At 39.2% G+C, this 23,164-nt stretch overlaps 1 protein-coding gene across 4 annotated transcripts in view; it reads left to right on the top strand.

The window, feature by feature from the left end:
* zmp:0000000896 overlaps positions 1 to 22,696 on the top strand; it is a 49,773-nt gene extending 27,077 nt beyond the window's left edge. For 3 of the 4 annotated variants that reach the window (XM_087243392.1, XM_087243393.1, NM_001442674.1), the window contains 10 exon segments: positions 1,407 to 1,524; positions 5,287 to 5,440; positions 6,618 to 6,741; positions 8,691 to 8,931; positions 9,102 to 9,168; positions 11,097 to 11,199; positions 11,514 to 11,672; positions 15,520 to 15,626; positions 15,701 to 15,816; positions 16,157 to 22,696. In XM_087243392.1, coding sequence (XP_087099518.1) covers positions 1,407 to 1,524; positions 5,287 to 5,440; positions 6,618 to 6,741; positions 8,691 to 8,931; positions 9,102 to 9,168; positions 11,097 to 11,199; positions 11,514 to 11,672; positions 15,520 to 15,626; positions 15,701 to 15,816; positions 16,157 to 16,358 — 1,391 coding nt within the window. In that variant the 3' untranslated portion in view covers positions 16,359 to 22,696. 4 annotated transcript variants of the gene reach the window in all.
* Positions 22,697 to 23,164: the final 468 nt, after the last annotated feature.

The following is a 23,164-nucleotide window of genomic DNA, read 5'->3' as shown; positions in this document are numbered from 1 at the left end:
CATTATTGTTATAAGCCTTTTGTGCATTCATCCTTGTATGTATTTTTTACTGCTGCACATTTATTTGTCTGTAAAGGTCCTTGAGATCGAGATCTGCACAGGACTGAAATTTTAATCTTGCTCCCGCCAGATTTTATGCCACACACGACCGCTCCCGCCATAGATTCAGCCTTTGTTCACCCGCTGTGCGACCCCCCATTTTCTTCCTACCCCGACTGTTCCTGCCAAATTTAGATCTGGTTTTCAAAACCTCACATTAAAATTGCGTACTACAGAAAGAGAGAGATAACAGATAAAAGTGTAGGTTGTGCAAGGATTGTAGGCTAAATGTCAGTTTTGTTTGCCCCTTTATGATGAGACATAAGAGCCTTGTGAAGTGCGGTGAGGTTTGAGGATACTCCAAAGTCAGATTTGCTAACATATCCACTCAATATATTTGCCAACAACCTATTGTGTTGTGCACCCCCAAAAAATATATTTAGACCAAACCAATATTTGATATGTGGATCATGGAGTTGGGGAGGATTTTACATTTATAAAAAATGTGATTTATTTAGGAAAGGAAAGTGCGTCTTTTTGAGCATGTGGGAGTGATTTATTATATCGATTGGCAAATGTGCTGTGCTGTCGCCTCACAGCAAGAAGGTTGCTGGTTTGAGCCTCAGCTGGGTCAGTTGGCGTTTCTGTGTGGAGTTTGCATGTTCTCTCTGCCTTCGCGTGGGTTTCCTCCAGGTGCTTCGGTTTCCCCCACAGTCCAAAGACATGCGGTACAGGTCAATTGGGTAGGCTCAATTGTCCGTAGTGTATGAGTATGTAGGGATATTTCCTAGAGATGGGTTGCAAGTGGAAGGGCATCCGTTGTGTAAAACTGGATAAGTTGGTGGTTCATTCCGCTGTGGCGACCCCAGATTAATAAAGGGACTAAGCCAAAAGAAAATGAATGAATGAATGAATATTATACTCTACAAGCAATAAATAATTGTACTGTACAAAAATTGTGAAATCAAAAATTATAAAACAACAAACAAGTGTCATTTTAAAGGTCTTTTCTGAGGGGTGAGTTTTATGTTTCACCATAAACATTAGCTATGTTTCCATCCAAAGATGCAAATTAAGTTTATGTAAGTGTAAGTTCATCACATGATCACTGAACCTATAACAAAATCACGTGACCTTTTTTTATGCACATACTGGAATTTGTTTGGTAAAATCGTTTCCATCATAGTTTACGCACATCTTTTCTTATCGAATAAAAGGTTTATCCTAAAGTTATCCAAATGCACGTAAAAATAGGTGGATATAAACGTAGCTAATGTCAGCAGTGAGACGTTTGGTTCATATGCATGTCCTCATGTGTGTAGGAATGAGAGTAAAGCAGGTCGTGTCTTGACTTGTGTGTGTTGTAGAGGACACAGATTCTTATCGGATGAGTTCCTGGAGCTCTCTGCCGACTCAGCTCTTTCCTCCAGACGTCATCAACGTGACCCCGATGCTCCCTGCCAAACCCTTGTCCTCCTCTCCACGGTACGAGACCTTCATTTCAGCTTTTAGTCTCAATCTGGCCTGAATTATTGAAACCGCCTTTCCAATGCACACGGCAAGCAACAGACTGGAAGTCAATCATTTCCAATGGAGGGTAGTCTGGGAGTTGTATTGAGTTCTGATTATCTCTGCAAAATTTGGATCCGATTTGAACTGCAGATCCGTTGACATATTTGAACCATATGTGATCATGTGATGTGATGTATTCCAGTGTTGCCCAATCATGTCTGTGTGCGCGAGATCAGGTTTCTTAGTAGTTTTTTGTTATATTTTGTTAGTTTTTGAATCAAAAAAAGTCCATATTAAAAAATAACATATTTCTATTCATAAATGTGTATTAAAAATAGTATTTTTTTTAATGCTGTCTCCACATTCCCTCGAAAGTTTTGAATCGGATTATCAGACATGAGAATCAGCTTCTCCCACTTCTCTCCCATGGTGCATGACAAAATTGAAACTCTGTGCGACTGCCACAAGGGGGCGTATTCACACAATCTTGTCAGAATGTTGTGTGCAGTGGAAAGAGGCATTATACTGCAAAAAATGCTTTTCTTACTTAGATTTTTTGTCTTGTTTCGAGTCCAAACCTAAAAATTGGTATTGGTCTTGGTCTTGTTTTGAGAAATAATATGCCAATATTAAGTTAGTGTTTCCTTAAAACAAGAAAAATAATCTGCCAATGGGGTAAACAATATAATCTTCCGTCAAAAGAAAAAACAAGATTATTTTGCTTACCCCATTGGCAGATTATTTTGCTTGTTTTAAGGAAAAACTAACTTAATATTGGCACATTATTTCTCAAAACAAGACTATGTTTTGCTTGTCTAGAAAATGCTTCTTGATATAAGAAATTTTAGATATTTAGACTACAAACAAGACAAAAAAATCTAAGCAAGAAAAGCATTTTTTGCAAAGTAGAAAAAAGTTCAGTTGCCATAATTCTGAGCAGTGAGTCAGAGCTCTTTATCTTCAGTATTACTCAGACAAAATAACATGCTATAAATCTTCTTATACTCTGTTGCTGTTGAATACTTGATTCTTATTGGCTGATGATCACTCTAAGGTGATTGGTTATTGTCAGCTAAAGTTGTTCCGGCAGGTTTTGAGTGCATTACAGCTCAGTATCACTCCACTGAATGATTAGAGTTATTACACAGCTACAGCAGTCGTAAAAAACACATCAGAACACAACAGAAGGCTTTGGAGGAGATGAACATTTTTAGGTGTTGTTTGATATCATTGATCCTGCTTTAGCCATGATATGGAAGTAAAATTCCTTCATTAGTACACCACACTAAAAGTATAGAAGATAGCAACTTTACATTTTTTAATCAGTTTTAGTACACAACGTATCTACAGAAGAGTCAAGCTTTAAATAGGAACATAATCAAAACTCTTTGGTCGTTTGTTGAGTGAGATGCTAATGGTCTAATCTGATTCAATGATCTATGCTAAGCTAAGCTAAGAGAGATCCTGGAGATCAACTGAATAGAGTTAAAAATGGTAAAACTCAACTGTTTAACTCAAGGAGAGCTGAAAAATGCAACATTATGAAGCTGCAGGGCCCGGAGACCAAACCGCACGCTCAAACCTGCTCGCTCAGACGGCTAGACCTGCACTTCCAGACATTCACAGTGCCACCTGCTGTTTGAAAGATCGACTAACCTGAATTCAGCTGCTTATAAATTGTAACTTGTAAACTATTTGTCTACTATAAAATATTACGCTATGATTGAACACATTATTATACAAAATATTAAACATACTAGATTTTGATTTGATGCATTAATTCTGTTGTATTTTTATTAATTGTATTTGTAAATAGATATTATTCAGTTACTTTAATATTTTCAGACATTTGTTGTTGTTTTTTTAAACCATTAAGGATTTATCACTGTTTCATAATGAGTTGAGGAAATGAATATTATCTTCATATACAATAAATTTCTTCACATACAATAATTTATAATATTAGGAGTAATTTAAAAAAAAAGTCATCAGGCTGTAAAAAATGCAGAGAAAAATGGTGAAAATAATAATTGGAGTATTGATTATTTTTTACGTAGAAAATAACATTAAATAAAATAAATGCTTTGCATTCTTGTTGGGGAGATTTTTCATTTCTCGAGCAAAAAACTGGAAATATCTGCAGCATTTGGTGCACTGCATTAGTGTTGGCCCCCCTTTTTGAATTGTAATAGCAATCTGGGAAAAAATACACAAGTCACAAGCTAATTATTTTTGCTTTAACCTAAGAGAGCTCATATTGTAAATTCTATTCAGAATAACTGATATTGTGATTTCCAAAAAAACGTATTTGTAATCATTACAGGACTTATTAATAATTGATAAACTGTTATTGTGTTACTGTTATTGTCTTGGGTAGCACTTTCAGATAGATAATACAGATGTACAGTAGACCTACATAGCACTAAAATATGTTACAAGCAATAATTGCATTATATATTATACATGTTATTTTAACATTTTTACTTTAAGGTTTTTTATTTCGCCTGAAAACATTGCTATAAAAGTGTCCCAAAATGGTGCAATAACACCGATAATAAGAGCAAGCTGTAAATACCATAAACTAATGCTATCTTTTGACATTAATTTTGATCAAATCGAACACTGAAATAATTGTTTTTAGTGTAATATTTTACGACACATTGATTTATGCCATAAAACTTGGTCATTTTCAGGAATCGCTTAAATAATCAATAACCTTATTCTGGCGTTTCTGATGTTGCTGCTTGCTAGAAAGTGCTGGTCTGAGCGTGCAGTTCGGTCTCCGTACCTGCTGCTTCCCCAGACCCAACAGCAGGTGGCACTGTCTGAGAAAACAATAGGTCTGGAAGTGCAGGTCTGTGCGCGCAGGTCTGAGCGTGCAGTTGGGTCTCCGGGCCTGCAGCTTCACCTTTCTCTTTTTTTTTTCAGATCAAGACCCTCAAAAAAGTTATATTTTTGCAAATGCAGTTAATCTATCTGCCTGAATCTTTTAAAATTATTTTGGAATTTTTAGATTTTATGCTGTGTTCACACCAGACATGTTCAATATTCGCGCGTCAATAGACGTGTGAACATTTTGAGTTTACTCGCTTCATTTGTGCTTAAAATTTATTTCACAATAGACGTGGATTTGCGTCATGGGCAGGGCTTCTTTCTGTCCTGTGACTGTAGCTTCATTTGCTAAATGGCTAACAGGGAATTTATTGACAAAATACCTGTTCATGTGCTTTAGGAAGGCTCATAAACAGCTTCGATTCATTTAGAGTCTTGGCTGATAGAGGTGTTAACCTATACTGGTCTCACAGTTTGGTTCGGTTACAATTATCATGCCATCGATTCAGTTCAATTCGATATCTCGGTGCATCACGGTACATTGACGGTGCTTTCCATACACAGTGTTGTATTTTGTGGGGAGGCTATAACAAGCTGTCTGTATAAACATACACACACACGCCAAGCGTGCTCACTCGGGAGTGATATTGTGAGACTGCCCACTGAGTATTAGTATTAGTATTGAGTATTAGTCGACTGTCTGCTTAATATCTGCGGATTCTGCTCCTTCAACAGACATTTAACTGACTATAAGAAACTTTTCAGGTACATGTCAACTTACACTAACCTAACAGTCTACTTTGTATGTAGATGCAATGCAACCTGAATTCAACAAACGGACCATCAAAATAAAGCGTAACCATAATTTTTCTGTTGTGTTTTCTTCTGTTGTGTTTTTCTCAGGTCAGTGTCGCTCTCCTCGTCCCCCAGAAGCCTCAGCCTGGCACAGGACATCACTATAGTTGGGGGAAACCGCAGCGGTGTGTTCGTGCAAACGGTGAAGAAGGGCTCCACCGCTGAGGCCTGCGGCCTGAGGGAGGGCACTGAACTGCTGGAGGTCAGACACCACAAACGAACTGCTTCATATTAGTAATCAAACAAGTTTTGGTGTATTTACAGAAGGAAATTTATAAAGTGTCTTCAAGGAACATAGTCTTTACTTAATATTAGAAAAGAAAAATAATATATATACAGTTGAAGTCAGAATTTTTCGCCCCCCCTTTGAATTTTTTCTTCTTTTTAACATATTTTCCAAATTATGTTGAACAGATTCAGGAAATTTTCACAGTATGTCTGATAATATTTTTTCTTCTGGTGAAAGTCTTATTTGTTTTATTTTTGCTAGAATAAAAGCAGTTTTTAATTTTTTGAACACCATTTTAGAGTCAAAATTATTAGCCCCTTTAAGCTATATTTGTTTTCAATAGTCTACAGAACAAACCATCGTTATACAATAACTTGCCTAATTACCCTAACCTGCCTAGTCAACCTAATTACCCTAGTGTAGCCTTTAAATGTCACTTTAAGCTGTATAGAAGTGTCTTGAAGAATATCTAGTCTAATATTATTTACTGTCATCATGTCAAAGAGAAAATAAATCAGTTATTAGAGATGAGTTATTAAAACTATTATGTTTAGAAATGTGTTGAAAACATCTTCTCTCCGTTAAACAGAAATTGATGAAAAAATAAACAAGCAGTCTAATAATTCAGGGGGGCTAATAATTCTGCTTTTGACTGTATATATACGAAGTCAGAATTATTCGCCCCCCTTTGAAATTTTATTTTCTTGTTTAAATATTTCTCAAATGATGTTGAACAGATTCAGGAAATGTTCACAGTATGTCTGATAATATTTTTTCTTCTGGAGAAAGTCTTATTTGTTTTATTCGGCTAGAATAAAAGCAGTTTTATTTATTTATTTTTTAACATTTTAAGGTCAATATTATTAGCCCCTTTAAGCTACTTTTTTCAATAGTCTACCGAAGAAACCAGCATTAAACAATAACTTGCCTAATTACTCTAACCTGCCTAGTTAATAAGATAAGATAACATTTAGTAAAATGAATTGAATATGCATTCAGTAGAGTTCACAGTGAAGCGCTCATAAAGATCAAAATCTTCCATCTAGAGATGATGTATTTCTAGGACACTTGTGTGTGTGTGTGTGTGTGTGTGTAATGATTAATGATGTTTCTCTGGCTTTTTTTGTGTGTGTGTGTGTGTGTGTGTCAGCTGGATCAGGTGTTGTTCGGTGACGGTCGTGTGTGTCTCAATCAGTGTACGGCGGAAGTGGCTCATTTCTCTCTGCAGTGGTGGACTGAACCAAACTCACTCAAACACACACACAATCCAGACGGTGAGTGAGCACACACACACACACACACACACACACACACACACACACACACACACACACACACACACACACACACACCAACATCAACTCTGTCTGCTCACTTCATTACAAAAAAATATCACAGCTTACATATACAGCTTAGGTCAGAATTCATTCACGAATGATTTTTGTTGTTGTTCAAATGTTTCCCAAATGATGTTGAACAGATTCAGGAATTGTTCGCAGTATTTCCTCTAATATTTTTTCTTCTGGAGAAACTCTTGTTTGTTTTCTTTCAGCTAGAATAAAAGCAGTTTTTCATTAAAAAACTATTTAAGGTCAACATTATTAGCCCCTTAAGCTATATTTGTTATGAGTAGGTCCACACAGAATCTGCAAGCGCAGAATTCTGCTGACTTTTAGCCCATCATTGATTCTGTTTATCTACTTGTGTGTAAATTCATATTTATTCAGTTTTTAAATTAATCAATATTATTATTGCGAATATGTTTTATTTACAATACAGTTTGTATAGTAATATTTTCTGTCTTTTAGTAGAGATATTATATGAGACTTGCTTTGTTTACCAAATATAGTAGATCTAATTTAATTTGCATTGTAAACATTAAATACAAGTTAAAAAGGGTTATTTTTTAAGTTATAAAGGGTTTTATTTCATATATTATTAAGGTTTTAGATATAATTCTCCCAAAATAAATCAGCTTAAATCCTCAGATTTCTACCAAATTCTGCACAGAAATAGCAAAAAATATCCGCAGATTCCGTCTGGCCCTAGTTATAAGCAATTATGTGTTGCTTTACTTAATTGTATAAATAATAAATGAACTTTGGTGTCACGGTAGCACGATTGCAACCCAGGCTCATTCTAAAAAACGTAGTCCCACGGACGTTCCCTGGAGGTACGTATTTTTTTGCAGATTTTGTTTCCGCGAGAGGCCGCTGTGTGCGCTTTTTCGCTTCTCAAATGTCTCTTGCGAGTGCCGTTCGCGTCCGCGCTGTTCTCGTGTAAACCCACAAGAGGTCGCTGTCGAATGACCGTCTGTCTGACTGACTGACTGAATGATTGACTGGGCGACTGGCCAATCGACTGACCCACCCTCCTCCTTCCCTAAACCCAACCTATTTTACCGATTGACCCGCCCACCCACTTACTTCCCTAAACCCAACTGACTATTAACAAAAGCCGTCCAGAAAAAGAAAAACCCTGGTCTGATTTGACCACGTTTTTGGATTTTACTAAATTCTCACCCGGTTGTTCAGTCGTTCGCTTTATTTTTTGGATTCTGTTTTTGTCTTACCTGATTTCTGGAACCGCTCTTTCCCGGACTCGAACCCGGTCGTCGTCGTCATGGTCAGCTCCTCTCTGCATACACGTCGAGCTAACTGGACAAACTGCTTGCGGCAGGAAAGCCCTCCACACGGAGGTAAGCGGTCAGCCAAAGTGCCAAAAGGAGCGCCGTCACACGGCTCCATAGCAATCGCTTAAATAATGAAATGCAGCCATACGTACCTCCGACTACATAATTCGCAGTCTCCAAAAACGTTCACCGGACTACGTTTTCAGAATGAGCCTGGTTTGCAAGATTGCCTCATAGCAAGAAGGTCACTGGTTTGAGTTCCAACTGGGTCAGTTGGCATTGTTCTCCTCGTGTTGGCGTGGGTTTCCTCCAGGTGCTCTGGTTTCCCATACAGTCCAAACACATGCACTACAGGTGAAATGGGTAGGCTAAATTGGCCGTAGTGTTTGTGTGCAAATGCAAGAGTTTATGTTGGGTTGCGGCTGGAAGGGCATCCGCTGTGTAAAACATATGCTGGTTAAGTTGGAGGTTCATTCTGCTGTGGTGACCCCTGATTAATAAAGGGACTAAGCTGAAATGAATGAATGAATGAATTCTGATGTTGATGATTGATTAGCATGTGTTTCAGTATCTCTCCTCTCCTTTCTTCAGGTTATTCTCGTTTAATGGCTGAACTCTCGTCTCCATCTTTCGTCGGCGCCGACTCCTTCTATGTGCGTGTGAACCTTGACCTCAGTTCCCATGGGGATCCGCCGTGTCTCTGTGTCCAGTGTGATGATGTGCTGCACGTCACCGACACGCGATACAACGGGAAATACCAGTGGCGCTGCGCTCGCGTGGACAAACACACGGGGGCGCCACTGCAGACTGGAGCTGTGCCGAACTATAACAGGTGCATCACACACATACCACACACGCACACACACACACACACGCACACACACACACACACACACACACACACGCACGCACGCACGCACACATAGACTTCAACAGGCACATCACACACAAACACACACAATTGAAACACTTGACAATGTTAAAGGTGTTCTTCTGGTTCAGGGCTCAGCAGCTGCTGTTGGTGAGGCTGCGCACAATGGCCATTGAACAGAATCAGTACAGGATGAAGGTGACTGTTGATAGCTGTCTGTCTTTCTGTTTGTCTGTCTGTCTGTCAGTCTTTATGTCTCTGTGTATCTATCTATTTTCTATCTGTTTGTCTGTCTGTGTCTGTCTGTTGTTCTTCCTCTCTGTCTGTCTCTGTTTTTTTTGTCTGTCTGTTGTTCTTCTTGTCTGTCTGTGTTTCTGTTTCTGTCTGTCTGTCTGTCTGTTGTTCGATCTGTCTGTCTGTCTGTCTGTCTGTTGTTCCGTCTGTCTGTTGTTCGTTCTGTCTGTGTTTGTCTATTGTTCTGTCGTTCTTTCTGTCTGTCTGTCTAACTGTTTGTTGTTCTGTCTATCTGTAGCTCTTTCTCTCTGTCTGTCTGTCTGTTGTTCTTTCTGTCTGTCTGTCTAACTGTTTGTTGTTCTGTCTATCTGTAGCTCTTTCTCTCTGTCTGTCTGTCTGTTGTTTTTTCTGTCTGTCTCTGTTGTTTTTTCTGTCTGTCTGTCTGTCTGTATCTCTTGTTGTCTGTTGTTATTTCTGTCTGTCTGTCTGTCTGTCTGTATCTCTGTTTGTCTGTTGTTATTTCTGTCTGTCTGTCTGTATCTCTTGTTGTCTGTTGTTATTTCTGTCTGTCTGTCTGTCTGTATCTCTTGTTGTCTGTTGTTATTTCTGTCTGTCTGTCTGTCTGTATCTCTGTTTGTCTGTTGTTATTTCTGTCTGTCTGTCTGTCTGTATCTCTGTTTGTCTGTTGTTATTTCTGTCTGTCTGTCTGTCTGTATCTCTGTTTGTCTGTTGTTCTTTCTGTCTGTATGTCTTTTTGTCTGTCTGTTGTTCCTTCTGTGTGACTGTCTGTGTGTCTATCTGCCTTTCTGTCAGTTGTTCTTTCTGTCTGTCTATTGTTCTGTCTGTCTGTTGTTTTGTCTGTCTTTGTCTGTCTGTCTGTTGTTCCTTCTGTCTGTCTGTCTGTCTGTCTGTCTGTCTGTCTGTCTGTTGTTCTGTCTGTCTGTCTTTTGTTTTTTCTGTCTGTCTGTCTGTTCTTCTGCCTGTTGTCTTTCTGTCTGTCTGTCTGTTGTTCTGTCTGTTGTTCTGTCTTTCTGCCTGTCTGTATGTTGTTCCTTCTGTCTGTCTGTCTGTTGTTCTGTCTGTCTGTCTTTTGTTTTTTCTGTCTGTCTGTTCTTCTGCCTGTTGTCTTTCTGTCTGTCTGCCTGCCTGTCTGTTGTTCTTTCTGTCTGTCCATGTTTCTGTCTGATTGTTTTTTTTCTGTCTGTCTCTCTGTCTGTGTTTCTGTCTGTCTGTCTGTCCATCTGTCTTTGTGTCTGTTTGTTTTTATGTCTGTCTGACGATCTGTCACTCTTTCTTGTTTGTCTGTCTGAATATCTGTGTGTTGTTTTTCCTGTTTGTCTGTCTGTCTGTGTTTCTGTCTGTTGTTCTGTCTGTCTGCCTCTGTCTGTTTTTCTGGTTGTCAGTCTTTCTGTTTGTCTGTGTTTCTGTCTCTTGTCTGTCTGTATGCCTGTCTATCTCTGTCAATCTTTCTGTCTGTTTTTCCGTCTCTTTCTCTCTGTTTTTCTTTTTGTTTGTCTTTCTTTCTAGCCTGTAATTACTGTCTGTCTGTTATCAATCTGTGTGTAATTATTATTTGTCTGTTTGCTTCTCTGTCAATACACATTTCTGCTCACATACCTGTCTGTCTTTACCTGTCTGATATACCCGTCTGTCTGTCTGTTGTTATGTGTCTCTGGATCTGTCTGTAGGTACCCATTTATTTGTGTTTGTCTGTGATAACCCTCTGACAGTCTCTGGCTGCAGAGAGATGTCTGTATGTCTCACAGATACTGAGTTGTGTGCTTTCTGTCTGTCTGGATACCTCGTCTGTTTGTCATTTTGCCTGTAGATACACATTCATTTGTTAATATTTGTCTGTCTCTCTCTCACACGTTGTTGTTTTGTGTCTGTAGTTCAGCAGGAAAAACCCAGAGCGTGTTCGGCTCATTAAAGCCGTCGCGTCAGACTATCGCTCCATTGGCTCATCCAATCCAGTGCTCTACACACTCAGCAACCGTAAGCCCCGCCCACTTATGCATTCATCCAATCAGAGAGAATATCCTGTGTGTGTCTGTGTATACCTGTTTTTGTGACTTATCAGGACACAAATGTGTATAATGATAGGGGTATGACACAGGTATTAGAGGAAGGTATTGGATTATGAGGAAATTACTGATCAAGAATCATCCTACAGAAAGTAAAACTGCTATTTACTTTGAGGGATGGGATTAGAGATATGGTTGGGGGGAGGGCCATTGAAAATACAGTTTGTACAGTATTAAAACTATGTAATGTCCTCATAATTCACAAAAACGAGGCTTTGTGTGCAGGTCATGAGGAGCAGCTGATCCCATTCAGTCTGGTTCAGATGGTTGAGGTCTCCAGCAAGCGTCCGGTGGTGTTTTCTCCGTCTCTGCTGTCTTGCGGGATCATCGAGCGGCTAATGCAGCCTGCCGAATCCGGCCAGGACTTCGACATCTGCCATCCAGGTACAGCTCCGCTAATATAGGACAGCAAAACTCATACAGCTGCTGGAAATCCTTGACAACACTTGAATTTTAATCGAGGGTTTTCAAGGTTTGAAAAGGGCATAGAGTAGCACGGTGGCTCAGTGGGTAGCACTGTGGCCTCACAGCAAGAAGGTCACTGGTTCGAGTCTCGGCTGGGTCTGTTGGCTTTTTTGTGCGGAGTTTGCATGTTGGCGTCACGGTGGCGCAGTGAGTAGCACTATTGCTTTAAAGCAAGAAGGTCACTTTTTCAAGCCTCATCTGGGTCAGTTGGCATTTCTGTGTGGAGTTTGCATGTTCTCCCCGTGTTGCCGCGGGTTTCCTCTGGGTACTCCGGTTTCCCCCACAACTCCAAAGGCATGTGCTTTAGGTAAATTGGGTAGGCTAAATTGTCCGTAGTTCATGTGTGTGAATGAGAGTGTATGGATGTTTCCCAGTGATGGGTTGCAGCTGGAAGGGCATCCGCTGTGTAAGACATATGCTGGATAAGTTGCTCTTTCATTCCACTGTGACGACCCCTGATTAATAAAGAGACTAAGCCGAAAAGAAAATGAATGAATGGGTTTGCATGTTCTCCCCGTGTTGGCGTGGGTTTCCTTCGGGTCCAAACACATGCGCTATAGGTGAATTGGATGAACCAAATTGACTGTTGTGAATGTAGTATATTTACTGTATCTTGGCCTCTTGATGATGAATCGCTTGTGGTATCCCTCTCTTTTTAGATTCAAGCATCTGCTAAATAATTAAATTTAAATAAAATAGTCATGAAGTATTGAATAATGCTAAAATATCTCTACATTTTCAGATGGAATTTGTACTATCGGCTTCTAAAATCTTTGCTTTTTCAAACAGATAATAATAGCTATACAGTTTGCGGTAATACTGAACAATTTTACACTATTTGGCAACGCACTGTCGTATTTAACAAAAAAATGGTTCTAGATGAAAAAGCTGTCTATTTCTGACCTATTTTCCTCATTTCTGGCTTAGTTGGAAAATATGGATGTTTATTTGTGTTTTTGTCACGATGCGGTGATGAGACGAGGACAAAAGGTAGGATTCAAGTGCAATTTTAATTATATAGTCTTCGTGAAGTCTTACAAGGTATCAAATAAACAAGAGAAACTCATACAAGACTTGGGCTTTGGAACATCAATACAACAAAACGTCCCATGGTTACATTCATTCTTCCATGGCGGGGCGCCACACCAAAATGCATCCCGCCACGGCTACATTCCAGCTTCCCATTCAAAACATTCAGTCATTGTTGTTGTTGTTGTTTTTAATAGTGGGTTATAATCGCACCAAAAGGCATTAAAAGGTTAGTGAATTTAACAGAGCAAATTTTTTTGTAATTGTAGTCGTGCTGTTGTAACCCTGCCGGTCCTACGCTACCCAACCCGCTCCGAGCTGGTATCAAACCAGCGACCTTCCGCATAGGAGTCGGGTGCTCTACCAAGGAGGCTAAAGACCATGACCTCTAGCATTTGTCGCCAGAGCACCTTTAGAGGTCAGAGGAGTGAGGTTTACCTGCACAGCACACACTAGCTGGCCTCCGTTACACTGTCACGGTTTGTTGACAAGGACGGAGACAACAAGGGGTCCGTTCTTCGTACGTGGATTACTCAGTTAGCTGGATTTGGATGTTGACGATTTGACACGATCCAGGATCGTTTCGTTCTTCAAAGCTGATCCGAGAGTTGTTGTCATGGCAACAGATCTGCTAGGTCAAACCTGATCGGGAGCAGGCTCAATTCATATAAACAGGATTAGATTGGCTCAGTTCAAGCAAAGATAATACAGAAAGTATGTACCGAGTTCTGATATTTTCTTACAGTAAAAGTTATATACACTTGGGAAAATAGTAAATATTTTTTAACTATATATATAAAAGTTATAGTTATTAATAAAATAAATAAAGTTATACATATTAATAAAACTTATGCAATCTGCACCCTCGAAATGAAAGTACAAAGACTGCCACCTGGTGTTGCAAAGAGAAAACTTATTGATATGAACTTTTTAGATCGCTTTAGTACAAATTGTGTACAATAGAATTGCACAATATGTGACTTTTTTTTAAAAGCAATAATACATTTATGCAGTCATAAACATGTTTTGGCAGTTAATATGCCAGTGATTTGATGCTTCACAAAAGTTGCAGACGCCTTTAACAATATCAAAATGCTTTTGGAAACAACCAGTTATTCTTTACACCGATTAAAAAACGGTTACTATAATAAAGAAAATCTTTTCTAAATGAAGAACTAAATACATTGATTTGCATTGAAATACATGATGAATACTCTTGTCTTGACAAATGAAAGTGTAAAGCCTGCAGCTCACAACAAATGTGAAGTTACTGCGTGTCATATTTAACAAGCCGTTTACTGCTAATTTTATGTAAATTTGCTCACATGGATAATTGAATATTAATCAGATGATGTCATTACGCTGCTGTGCCGTCAGCCAATCGTTGCATTGCTGATCATGATTTCGAGGATCGATAGATCTGTCCTTCACAACAAACGCAGCGATCTCAGATCAGTTCATCCAGATATTCTAATCTGATTCGCGAACTTGTTTGAAGAACCAAATTAGCGAGAGATCAGTTATCAAGATTAAAATATCCAGGATCTGCCAAATCATCTTAGATCATTTAAGCGAGGTACGAAGAACGGACCCAAGGTGTAGATCCAAATGCAGTTTGATGATGGTAATGTGCGGTGACAGAAAGATCAAGAAATCCAAAAATCAAAGTGACAAAATAACAAGAAATAAACAAAACAAGGAACTATGACAGATAACTACAAACAAGACTCAAGGACTATGGCAGGATACAAGAAACTTCTCAGAACAACATACCAAACACGACGAACTAACAAACAATGGAGAAATAGCTGTATATGTAGTCCAAGAAATCAACAGGAAAACGGAGACAGCTGTGTATTGCAAATCAGTATAGATGGAAGACCGGGTGTGTGCTCGAAGGAATGGATGGACTTGTAGTTCTTGGCAGCTGTATTTCACCCTCTGAGTTCATCTCGAACTCATCTCGAACCTCTGGTGGACACATACAGACATGACAGTGCTGTGAGTTATTTGTTTAACTCCTACGTAAATTGCGGTTGGTCTGAAAACTGATCCAATTGGTCCACCGTTTTTATGTTAATAAATTGAAAAAGGACTGGGTGTGTTTATTTCCCCAATATGACGGCATATACAGCAAGGTATCTGTACTTTTACTCAAGTATGGTTTTCAGGTACTCTTTACACCTCTGATGGAAATGGAGTCCGCTGTGTGCAAAGCGTAATTTAGGAAGTCGTAGTTCGTTAAAGGTCTGTGGTTCATGTGCGATCTTTCCCAACATGGATCTCTGGCTGTCATGACAGTTTTATTTGCTACTGCTGTACTTCCCTCATATATTTATTTTATACTGTTACAGCCCAATATGTGCTACTTTTCTAAACAATGTTATCTTATTTATCTCATTACTACTATTTGGGTTTCTGCTACAGTTTAGTTTGTTATATTTACTTTAATTCCTATTGTAGTTTCTGTCCTAAATACTGTTTTTTGATGCAGGAATTCGTAAAAATTGTACTGTTTAATTAAGAGAGGAAAAACTCATTCTGTTTTCTGCTGATCGATTGGAACAATAGACACCTTACACTCTTTATATTTGATAATGCCAGTTATTATTGATATAATATTGATAATTTAATAACTCTCTGACTGATATGTTTTTTTTTCTAAAAGTCTGGATGCTCTTACCTCTTCATGATGTCAGGAATTATTCACGTTTTATGAATCGTTGTTGTTGTACAGAGCAACTGGAGAATGCCGTGCGCCAGGATAAAAGTGTGTTCCTCTTGGACTCCACTGATCAGCCACTGGGAATCAAAATACAGAGTATTCAAGAGGTTATTAAGCAGGTATATAACACACAGACACACACACATATATACACACAGAGTCATATCTATGCTTAAACCATGTGTGTTTTCAGGACAAACACTGCCTGCTTCAGCTGGGCTTGAATCATGTGGAGAATCTCCTGAAGCAGAGCATCTATCCCATAATAATCCACATCAAACCCAAAGACAAGAAGGGACGCAAGTTCAGGTGTGCAGTTATTAATGTTATTATTTTTTAGGGGTGTAATGATATTTGAATGAAGCAGAAAAACACCCCAGCAAGCACTTTTTTATGTTTAATAATGTCTATTAGACATCTAAGCACAAACGTATTGGCTAAAACAAGGATTGGGCTGTCCGTGAAATATCTAAAAGATGTCTAAGAATAGCTCAAAATTATAGGTCCCTTTAAATATAAAAAAACTAAATAGAAATGTGTAAACTAAACTAAAACTAAGCTATAATGAACAGCAGATTTTAAAATCTTCAGAGGCATCCCAGTGCTGGTGTGTCTTAATTTCCCCTGTATGTGTGTGTGTTTGTTTCAGGAAGCTGTTGTCAGGCCACAGAGAGGAGGACCTGATGGAGGCCAGTCAGATGGAGGAGCTGCAGCTGGAGACTCTTCCTCTGATGTTCAGTGCGGTGGAGCCCAATACATGGAACAGCACAGACGAGCTGCTGGCTGTCATACGCAGCACCATCCTCAGCCAGCAGAGGGCGGTGGTGTGGCTGGAGCAGGAGCGACTCTAGTACACACACACACACACACACACACACACGGTTTCTCTCCACTTTAAGGCCCTGTTCACAAACACGGGTATTTTCAAAACGGCACTTTTTTTCTACATGGTTTCTCCATTTGTCCATGCGAAATTAAATCAAGTATCCTATCAAAAGAAGTAGTTCAGTAGTTCAACAAGTTGAGTTATAGAAACTGCATCTGTGCGCACAGAAAAACAATGGTAATAACAAGAGGGAAATAAGTGAAATGATTGGTGTAGGAGAGGACATTTTTGTGCCTTTCTTTCTTTTCTTTCTTTCCCTTTATTTATAGAGCATTTTCACACAACCTATCCAAAGTGCTGTAAAATCAGCAAAGAACCAAAAGGTATGAGAGTTAAACCAAGAATCACTGCCATAACAATAGTGTTACGACCACAAATGTCTAGGGCTGAGGTTGAACATAAAAGTTAAAGAAAATAAATAAATAAACAGTTAACAGGTTTATGATTTAAATGACCTTAAAGAGATCTTCAGCATTTACATGAGTGGCTGCAAGACAATCATTTGACTATTAATGTTAAGAAAACAGAGTGTGTGTACTTTTATTCACCTAGGAGAAAATTATCTTTTATTTTATTTTCTTGTCGGCTTAGTCCCTTTAATAATCTGGGGTCGCCACAGTGCAATGAACCGCCAACTTATCCAGCAAGTTTTTACGCAGCGGATGCCCCTCCAGCCACAACCCATCTCTGGGAAACATTCACATACACTCATTCACACACACACTCATACACCATGGACAATTTAGCCTACCCAATTCACCTGTACCACGTCTTTGGACTGTGGGGGAAACCGGAGCAACTGGAGGAAACCCACGCAACTGCAGGGAGAACATGCAAACTCCACACAGAAACGCCAACTGAGCCGAGGCTCGAATCAGCGACCTTCTTGCCGTGAGGCGAACGTGCTACCCACTGCGTCGCCTCTCCTCACTTTCCATTGTACCCACATATCAATATTCAGGAATCAGTCTAGACTCTCAACTCTCTTATTGTAACCATGTGCAAAATGTTTATAAAAAGCTGAAACAAAAGTTATTTGTTTATGGCAAAATTAGGACAAATTTGTCTTCTTCTGTTTCAGAAACTTATCTGCATGCCATAATCTTGTCTACCTTGTCTTACGGTTTGCCTGTTTGGTCTCTCACAACAAACGATATCTTGGAGCCAATAGCTAGACTGTACAATAGGGCCTATAAGATCCACAACAGACTTTCTGGATGGACACATCACTGTTTTGCTCCATCACTTTCTAAAGCTTTAACATTTCAAAACTACATTATGAACACGGGTATTAAACTGTACTATCAAATTTAAAATAGCGCTACCTCAGCAGCCCTTTGTGCTTTGGTACCAAAACTCAACACAAGGACTGATCGTTCCACCAGATCTGTAACAAATGGATGTTTGCCAGTACCGGCTTTTAAACATTGTTATGGACAGAGATCTTTCTGTTTTCACAAAAGTCTGGAATGAGATCCCACATCATCTCAAAACAATACCAACACTGAGACTGTTTAAAAAAATGCCATGCTCGTCTTCTGATGGTCAACTATCGCTGTAGCCACTGAGATAGTAGCCTGCTTTTCTCTATTTTATATGATTGGTGATTGTTTGTACTGTGTTGATGGATGAGATGTCTGTCATTTTATTTTCTGAAGAGCAGGAGAGAAGGGTCTGAATGCAGACCTGGTGCAGTGCAATCTGAGCTGCATCCAATCCTTTTTATGAGCTCACCTAACCCCACCCCTAACCATCACAGTGACATCACTCACTCCATTTGAGTGCATTGTGTCTGACATTGCATCGCTGAGTGATGCAATCTCAGCTTGCATCATAAAGGCTGCATCCAGATACTATTGGAGCAGGAACCTGCTGAAAAACAGCATTCATACGGGGTCAGACTCGATTATCTTTTAATCTTTTCCTGTTTAATCATTATAAATAAATAAATAAAGGTTATTTTATTGTGAGAAGGCGAAAAAAAAGTTTTTATTTACAAGAAAACAAAGAATGAGCACTAACACCCCATTCACATGGGGCGTCAGTGTCAACGCTTCCCATTCACTTTAAATGGGTGACGTCAGGCGTTGTCTAACTGCATTGCAGATCCGTTGGCACCGCTTCAGAGGCATTGCTCGCTGCAGAAGTTGGAACTAGCTCAATTTTTCAAGCGCTGACAGAAGCGTCAGCCAATCAGATCGCTGTATCAAATACACCAGCTCTGACAGTGGCCTATTGCTGACTGAATTTCATTGGCTGACGCTTCTATGATGATCGCTTCAGCCCCAACTTCAGACACGCCTTCAGTCAAGCGTTGACGCTGAAACCCCGTGTGAATGGGGCGTAACAAAAATAGCTTCAGGACTGAGCAAGGCCAAAATAATAAACAATACATCAGCTAACTCCAACCCGAAGATAACTCACCCACTGAACCAACAGAAATGCAGAAAATGAATTACAAATACCCTTACTCCTTAACTAAACCAAAAACAGGAGAAAAGGTCAGTTCACAGTAAATGGTTCAGCTTTCAGACTTTTTTATACAATGTATACGTGTGTGACAGTCACAACAAGGAGGGGAAAGGAAAAAGGTGGAGAGCCCCTTAAAGTTCACAATTTAAGATCAAGAAGAAAAGCACTACAACAGGCTTTAAACAAGAACGGCACATTCTTTGAAAGCTCTCCGTCTCTCCTCCTGCGATCTGACTCCATCAGTCTCCTTTTCAAAAGAGACGCAACACGTCCAATTAAGGCAGAGCGACCTGGAAACAGGAGCGGGACAGAAAGAGAGAGAGAAAAAGAGAGACACACACAGCGGCACAGAAACAACCAACCAATACGCTCTAGCATAACAATAAGTACAAAATGTGTATCCTCACAGTCTGGTGCTCAATGAAGTACTGGATCATGTCAAATTTGTAGTGGACATGCCCGCGCTAGTGGTTGTTGCTAGAAATAAGAACCAAATTGTATTCAATTTAAATTACTCATTACAATGTGTGTTACTTATATTTACACCTACCACAACCCTAAACCCAACCTCACAGTTATTAACATCTATACCAACCCTAAGCACAACATAAAAGTTATTAACGTCTACACCAAACTCAAATCTAAAACCAACTGCACAGTTATTAAGGACTACACCATCCCCAACCCTCAGTTATTAACATCTACACAATCCTAAACCCAAGCCCACGAATATTAACATGTACACCTACCCCATCCCTAAACCTACCCATCAGTTATTAATGCTTAAACCTACTCCAACTCTAAACCTCACAGTTTTAAAGGACTACACCAACCCCAACCCTCAGTTATTAACATCTACACCTACCCCAACCTCACAGTTTATGATGTCTACACCGACTACAACTCTAAATTTCACCTCACAGTTATGAACATCTACACCAAGGATCAATAAACTTGTTCCTCGAAGTCCATTGTCCTGCAGATTTTAGCTCCAACCCAAACACACCTGAACAAGCTAATCAAGGTCTTAAGCTGTGACACACTTGAGTTTGTGTGCAAAATTCTGTCGTACGGCGCTGCGAAGAGGGGCGGGATTAAACAAGATGATTAGATATTAAAAAATGCAAGCGATTGCTCCATGTTTTAAATTTCTGTTCAGAGAGGTCATGTTTTGATCCTTGATTGGTCTCACAGTCAAGTGATGCGATTTCGCAAGTCAGAATTCACCAAGCTTGAACTTTGCACCGCAGCAACCTGCCAAACTTGACGCATGACCCTGCGTTACTGGTCTGACACATTCCCCAACGTCTATAGGGAGAAAAGTCAAGTGTGAGCGCAGCTTTACTAGGTATACTTGAAACACCCAGGCAGGCGTGTTGAGGCAAGTTGGAGCTAAACCCTGCAGGGCAACGGACGTCCAGGAACAAGAATGGTGATCCCTGAACTAACCTACCCCTACCCTAAAAATCAACCTCAGTTATTAACATCTAAACCTACCCAACCCTAAACCCAACCACAGTTATCAACGTCTCACCTACCTCAACCTTAAACCCAACCACACAGTCATTAGCGCCTACACCTACCCCAACCTCAACGTCATTACCATATACACCTACCCCAACCTCACAGTTATTGAGGTCTACAGGTCTACACCTCAATCTTAAACCCAACCTCACAATTATTAACATCTACACCTACCCTAACTCTGAACCCAACCACACAGTTATTAACATCTACTCCCACTTCAACCCTAAACCCAACCCTCACAGTTATTAATGTCTACACCAGGCGTGTCCAAACTCGGTGCTGTTGGGCAGATGTCCTGATTAAAATAGCTCCAACTTGCTTCAACACACCTGTCAGGATATTTCCAGTATATCTAGTAAGAGCTTGATTAGCTGGTTCGGGTGTGTTTGATTAGGGTTGGAGCTAAACTCTCCAGAACACCAGCCATGCAGGTACAAGTTTGGTCACCCCTGGTCTACAACTACCCCAACCCTAAACCCAACCACACAGTTATTAATGTCTAAATCCATCCACTCCAACCCTACCCTCAGTTATTAACATCTAGACCTACCCCAAACCCAATCTCACAGTTATTAACGTCTACACCTACCCCAAACCTCAGTTATTAATGTCTACGCCTTCCCCAATCCTAAACACAACCATCTATCCCAACAGTCACAGTAACATGGACATTACAGTGTCCACTACATATTGGACCTGATCCAGTGTCAACATGCTACAGACTGCAGCAAAGACATCTAGTTCTGATAGATGTTGGCAGATCGTCTCATAGAAAGACTTTATTACCTTTCCCATTTATTGTGCCTTTAATGTCAAAATCGGAATGCAAACAATTCTTAATGCTCGTGCATAATGCTTAAACTTCACATTTTTTTGGAGATGCTTTTCAGCATTCACACCCGGGCTACACAATACATCTCAAAATGATTATTATCACTATAATAGTATATACAATACATGTATTGCAGACATCTGTGATAAATAAAATTAGGCATTGGTTATCTAAATTTGACTAATCAGATGATGGCTTCCTATCTTTAGCCCCACCTCCACAACAGTTGCTTTTCTGCTATTGGCTAAAGTGACCCAACCTGAAATAAAAATTAATGGGCAGAGTCGAGAGGAAAGACGTAAAATGACAAAAGACAATTAAATTCAAATATCTGCTATGATCACTCAATCATAGTGTTTTTAAAGACTAACACCACACAGTTTTTTTTTTGTCTGAATTAGAATGTTTAGAAAAAAATATTGTTTATTTTAATATCATTAAATAAATAAGATTAAATACATGAAAATAGCATGTCTAGGGAAATTAATACGCTAAGAAATGTTATAGCAATACTCAACATGACACATATTTTCCCAGTATTGTGCACCCCTTGTTCATACCCAAGCGATTTTTAACTGGCGATGAACAGTGAATGTGTAAAGACACTCCCTAACACTTTAAACTTCCCGACACAAAAGAAATCACCCTCACACTTTGTGTATTTTGGTGTATACTTTTCCTCCTCATGGGGTATATGCCAAGCTAGTGTGTTTCCCATACTGATAAACTTCCAGTGACCTGTTATTGGGAGTTTTCCATTTCATACAGTTCCTTTTACAGCATCAATGTTGTAATGTTACTCGAATACATTAAGTTAAACAGACTTTGGCATTCATTTAGTTCAGAGATGTCCAAACTCAGTCCTGGAGGTCCGATGCCCTGCATAGTTTAGCTCCAACACCCCTGCCTGGAAATTTCTAGTATACCTAGAAAGAGCTTGATAAGCCAATTCAGATGCGTTTAATTGGGGTTGGAAATTAGATATTTAAGACATTGGCCCTCCAGGACTGAGTTTGGACACCCGATTTTAGTTGCTCAAGCGTAAAAAAAAAATAATAATAAATTTGCTCACACGACTGTCAGAATCGGCAGACTAGTGCAGAAGCTACATTGAATATAGTGGGGTAAAAAATGCTGGCATTCAATTAACCGGAAACATTTAACCCAAGTTACTGACAAATTAAAAGTCCTATTAGCATGCTTCGACATATACCCTATTTTATCCTCCACTACATCACACAGAAACCTTTCATTTACCCGAAAAAGACACAAGTTTAGAGTAAATAGGTGACTGGAAATCACTGCATCACATTCTTTGTTAAATTAACTATTGGATGTCAGTGATTGGTTTTTATTTTCAATGCATTTCTAATTCCATTTAGTTCTTAAATTTCTCTTTGGTCTATACTTCAACCTTTAAATACTTCATAATGTGAATCCTTTACTATGAAAATAAACTGACAGTACTTTGAGATTGTTTTGTCTTTTTACTAACAGATTCCTCAGAAACACATCCACAAATATTGAAAGTTATTTAAGTCATACAGAGAGCATATGAACTGACACTGCACAAGTTCTACTGTATTTTCTTTGAGTTATATCTATGAAATAATCTGTTTCTATTTCACTCTCCAACCTTGAGAATGGTATACATAGCTGCCTTCATGTGGTCAGTGTATAAGTTTAATAAAACTATAGGACTTATATTAGAAAACAGTTTAATATTGGGATTCAACATTCATTTTGTGCAATTACATTTCTAATAAGTCTGTGGTTGAATGAAAAGTAGCTCATTTAAAAGAAAACCTTGGAAAGGTAGGCTTTCCTTAACTGTTGACACCAGCTCAAGCATATACAAGTGAAATATCATTGCTAATCTAAATTGTAGCTGAAGCTAAAGTGCAGAAAAACTGTCAAATTTAACAAATCCCCAAAATCCT

The sequence above is a fragment of the Danio rerio genome, chromosome 3, assembly GCF_052040795.2.
Source record: "Danio rerio strain M-AB ecotype USA chromosome 3, GRCz13ab, whole genome shotgun sequence".
NCBI lineage: Eukaryota > Metazoa > Chordata > Actinopteri > Cypriniformes > Danionidae > Danio > Danio rerio.
This window is presented reverse-complemented; position numbering and strand designations above follow the sequence as displayed.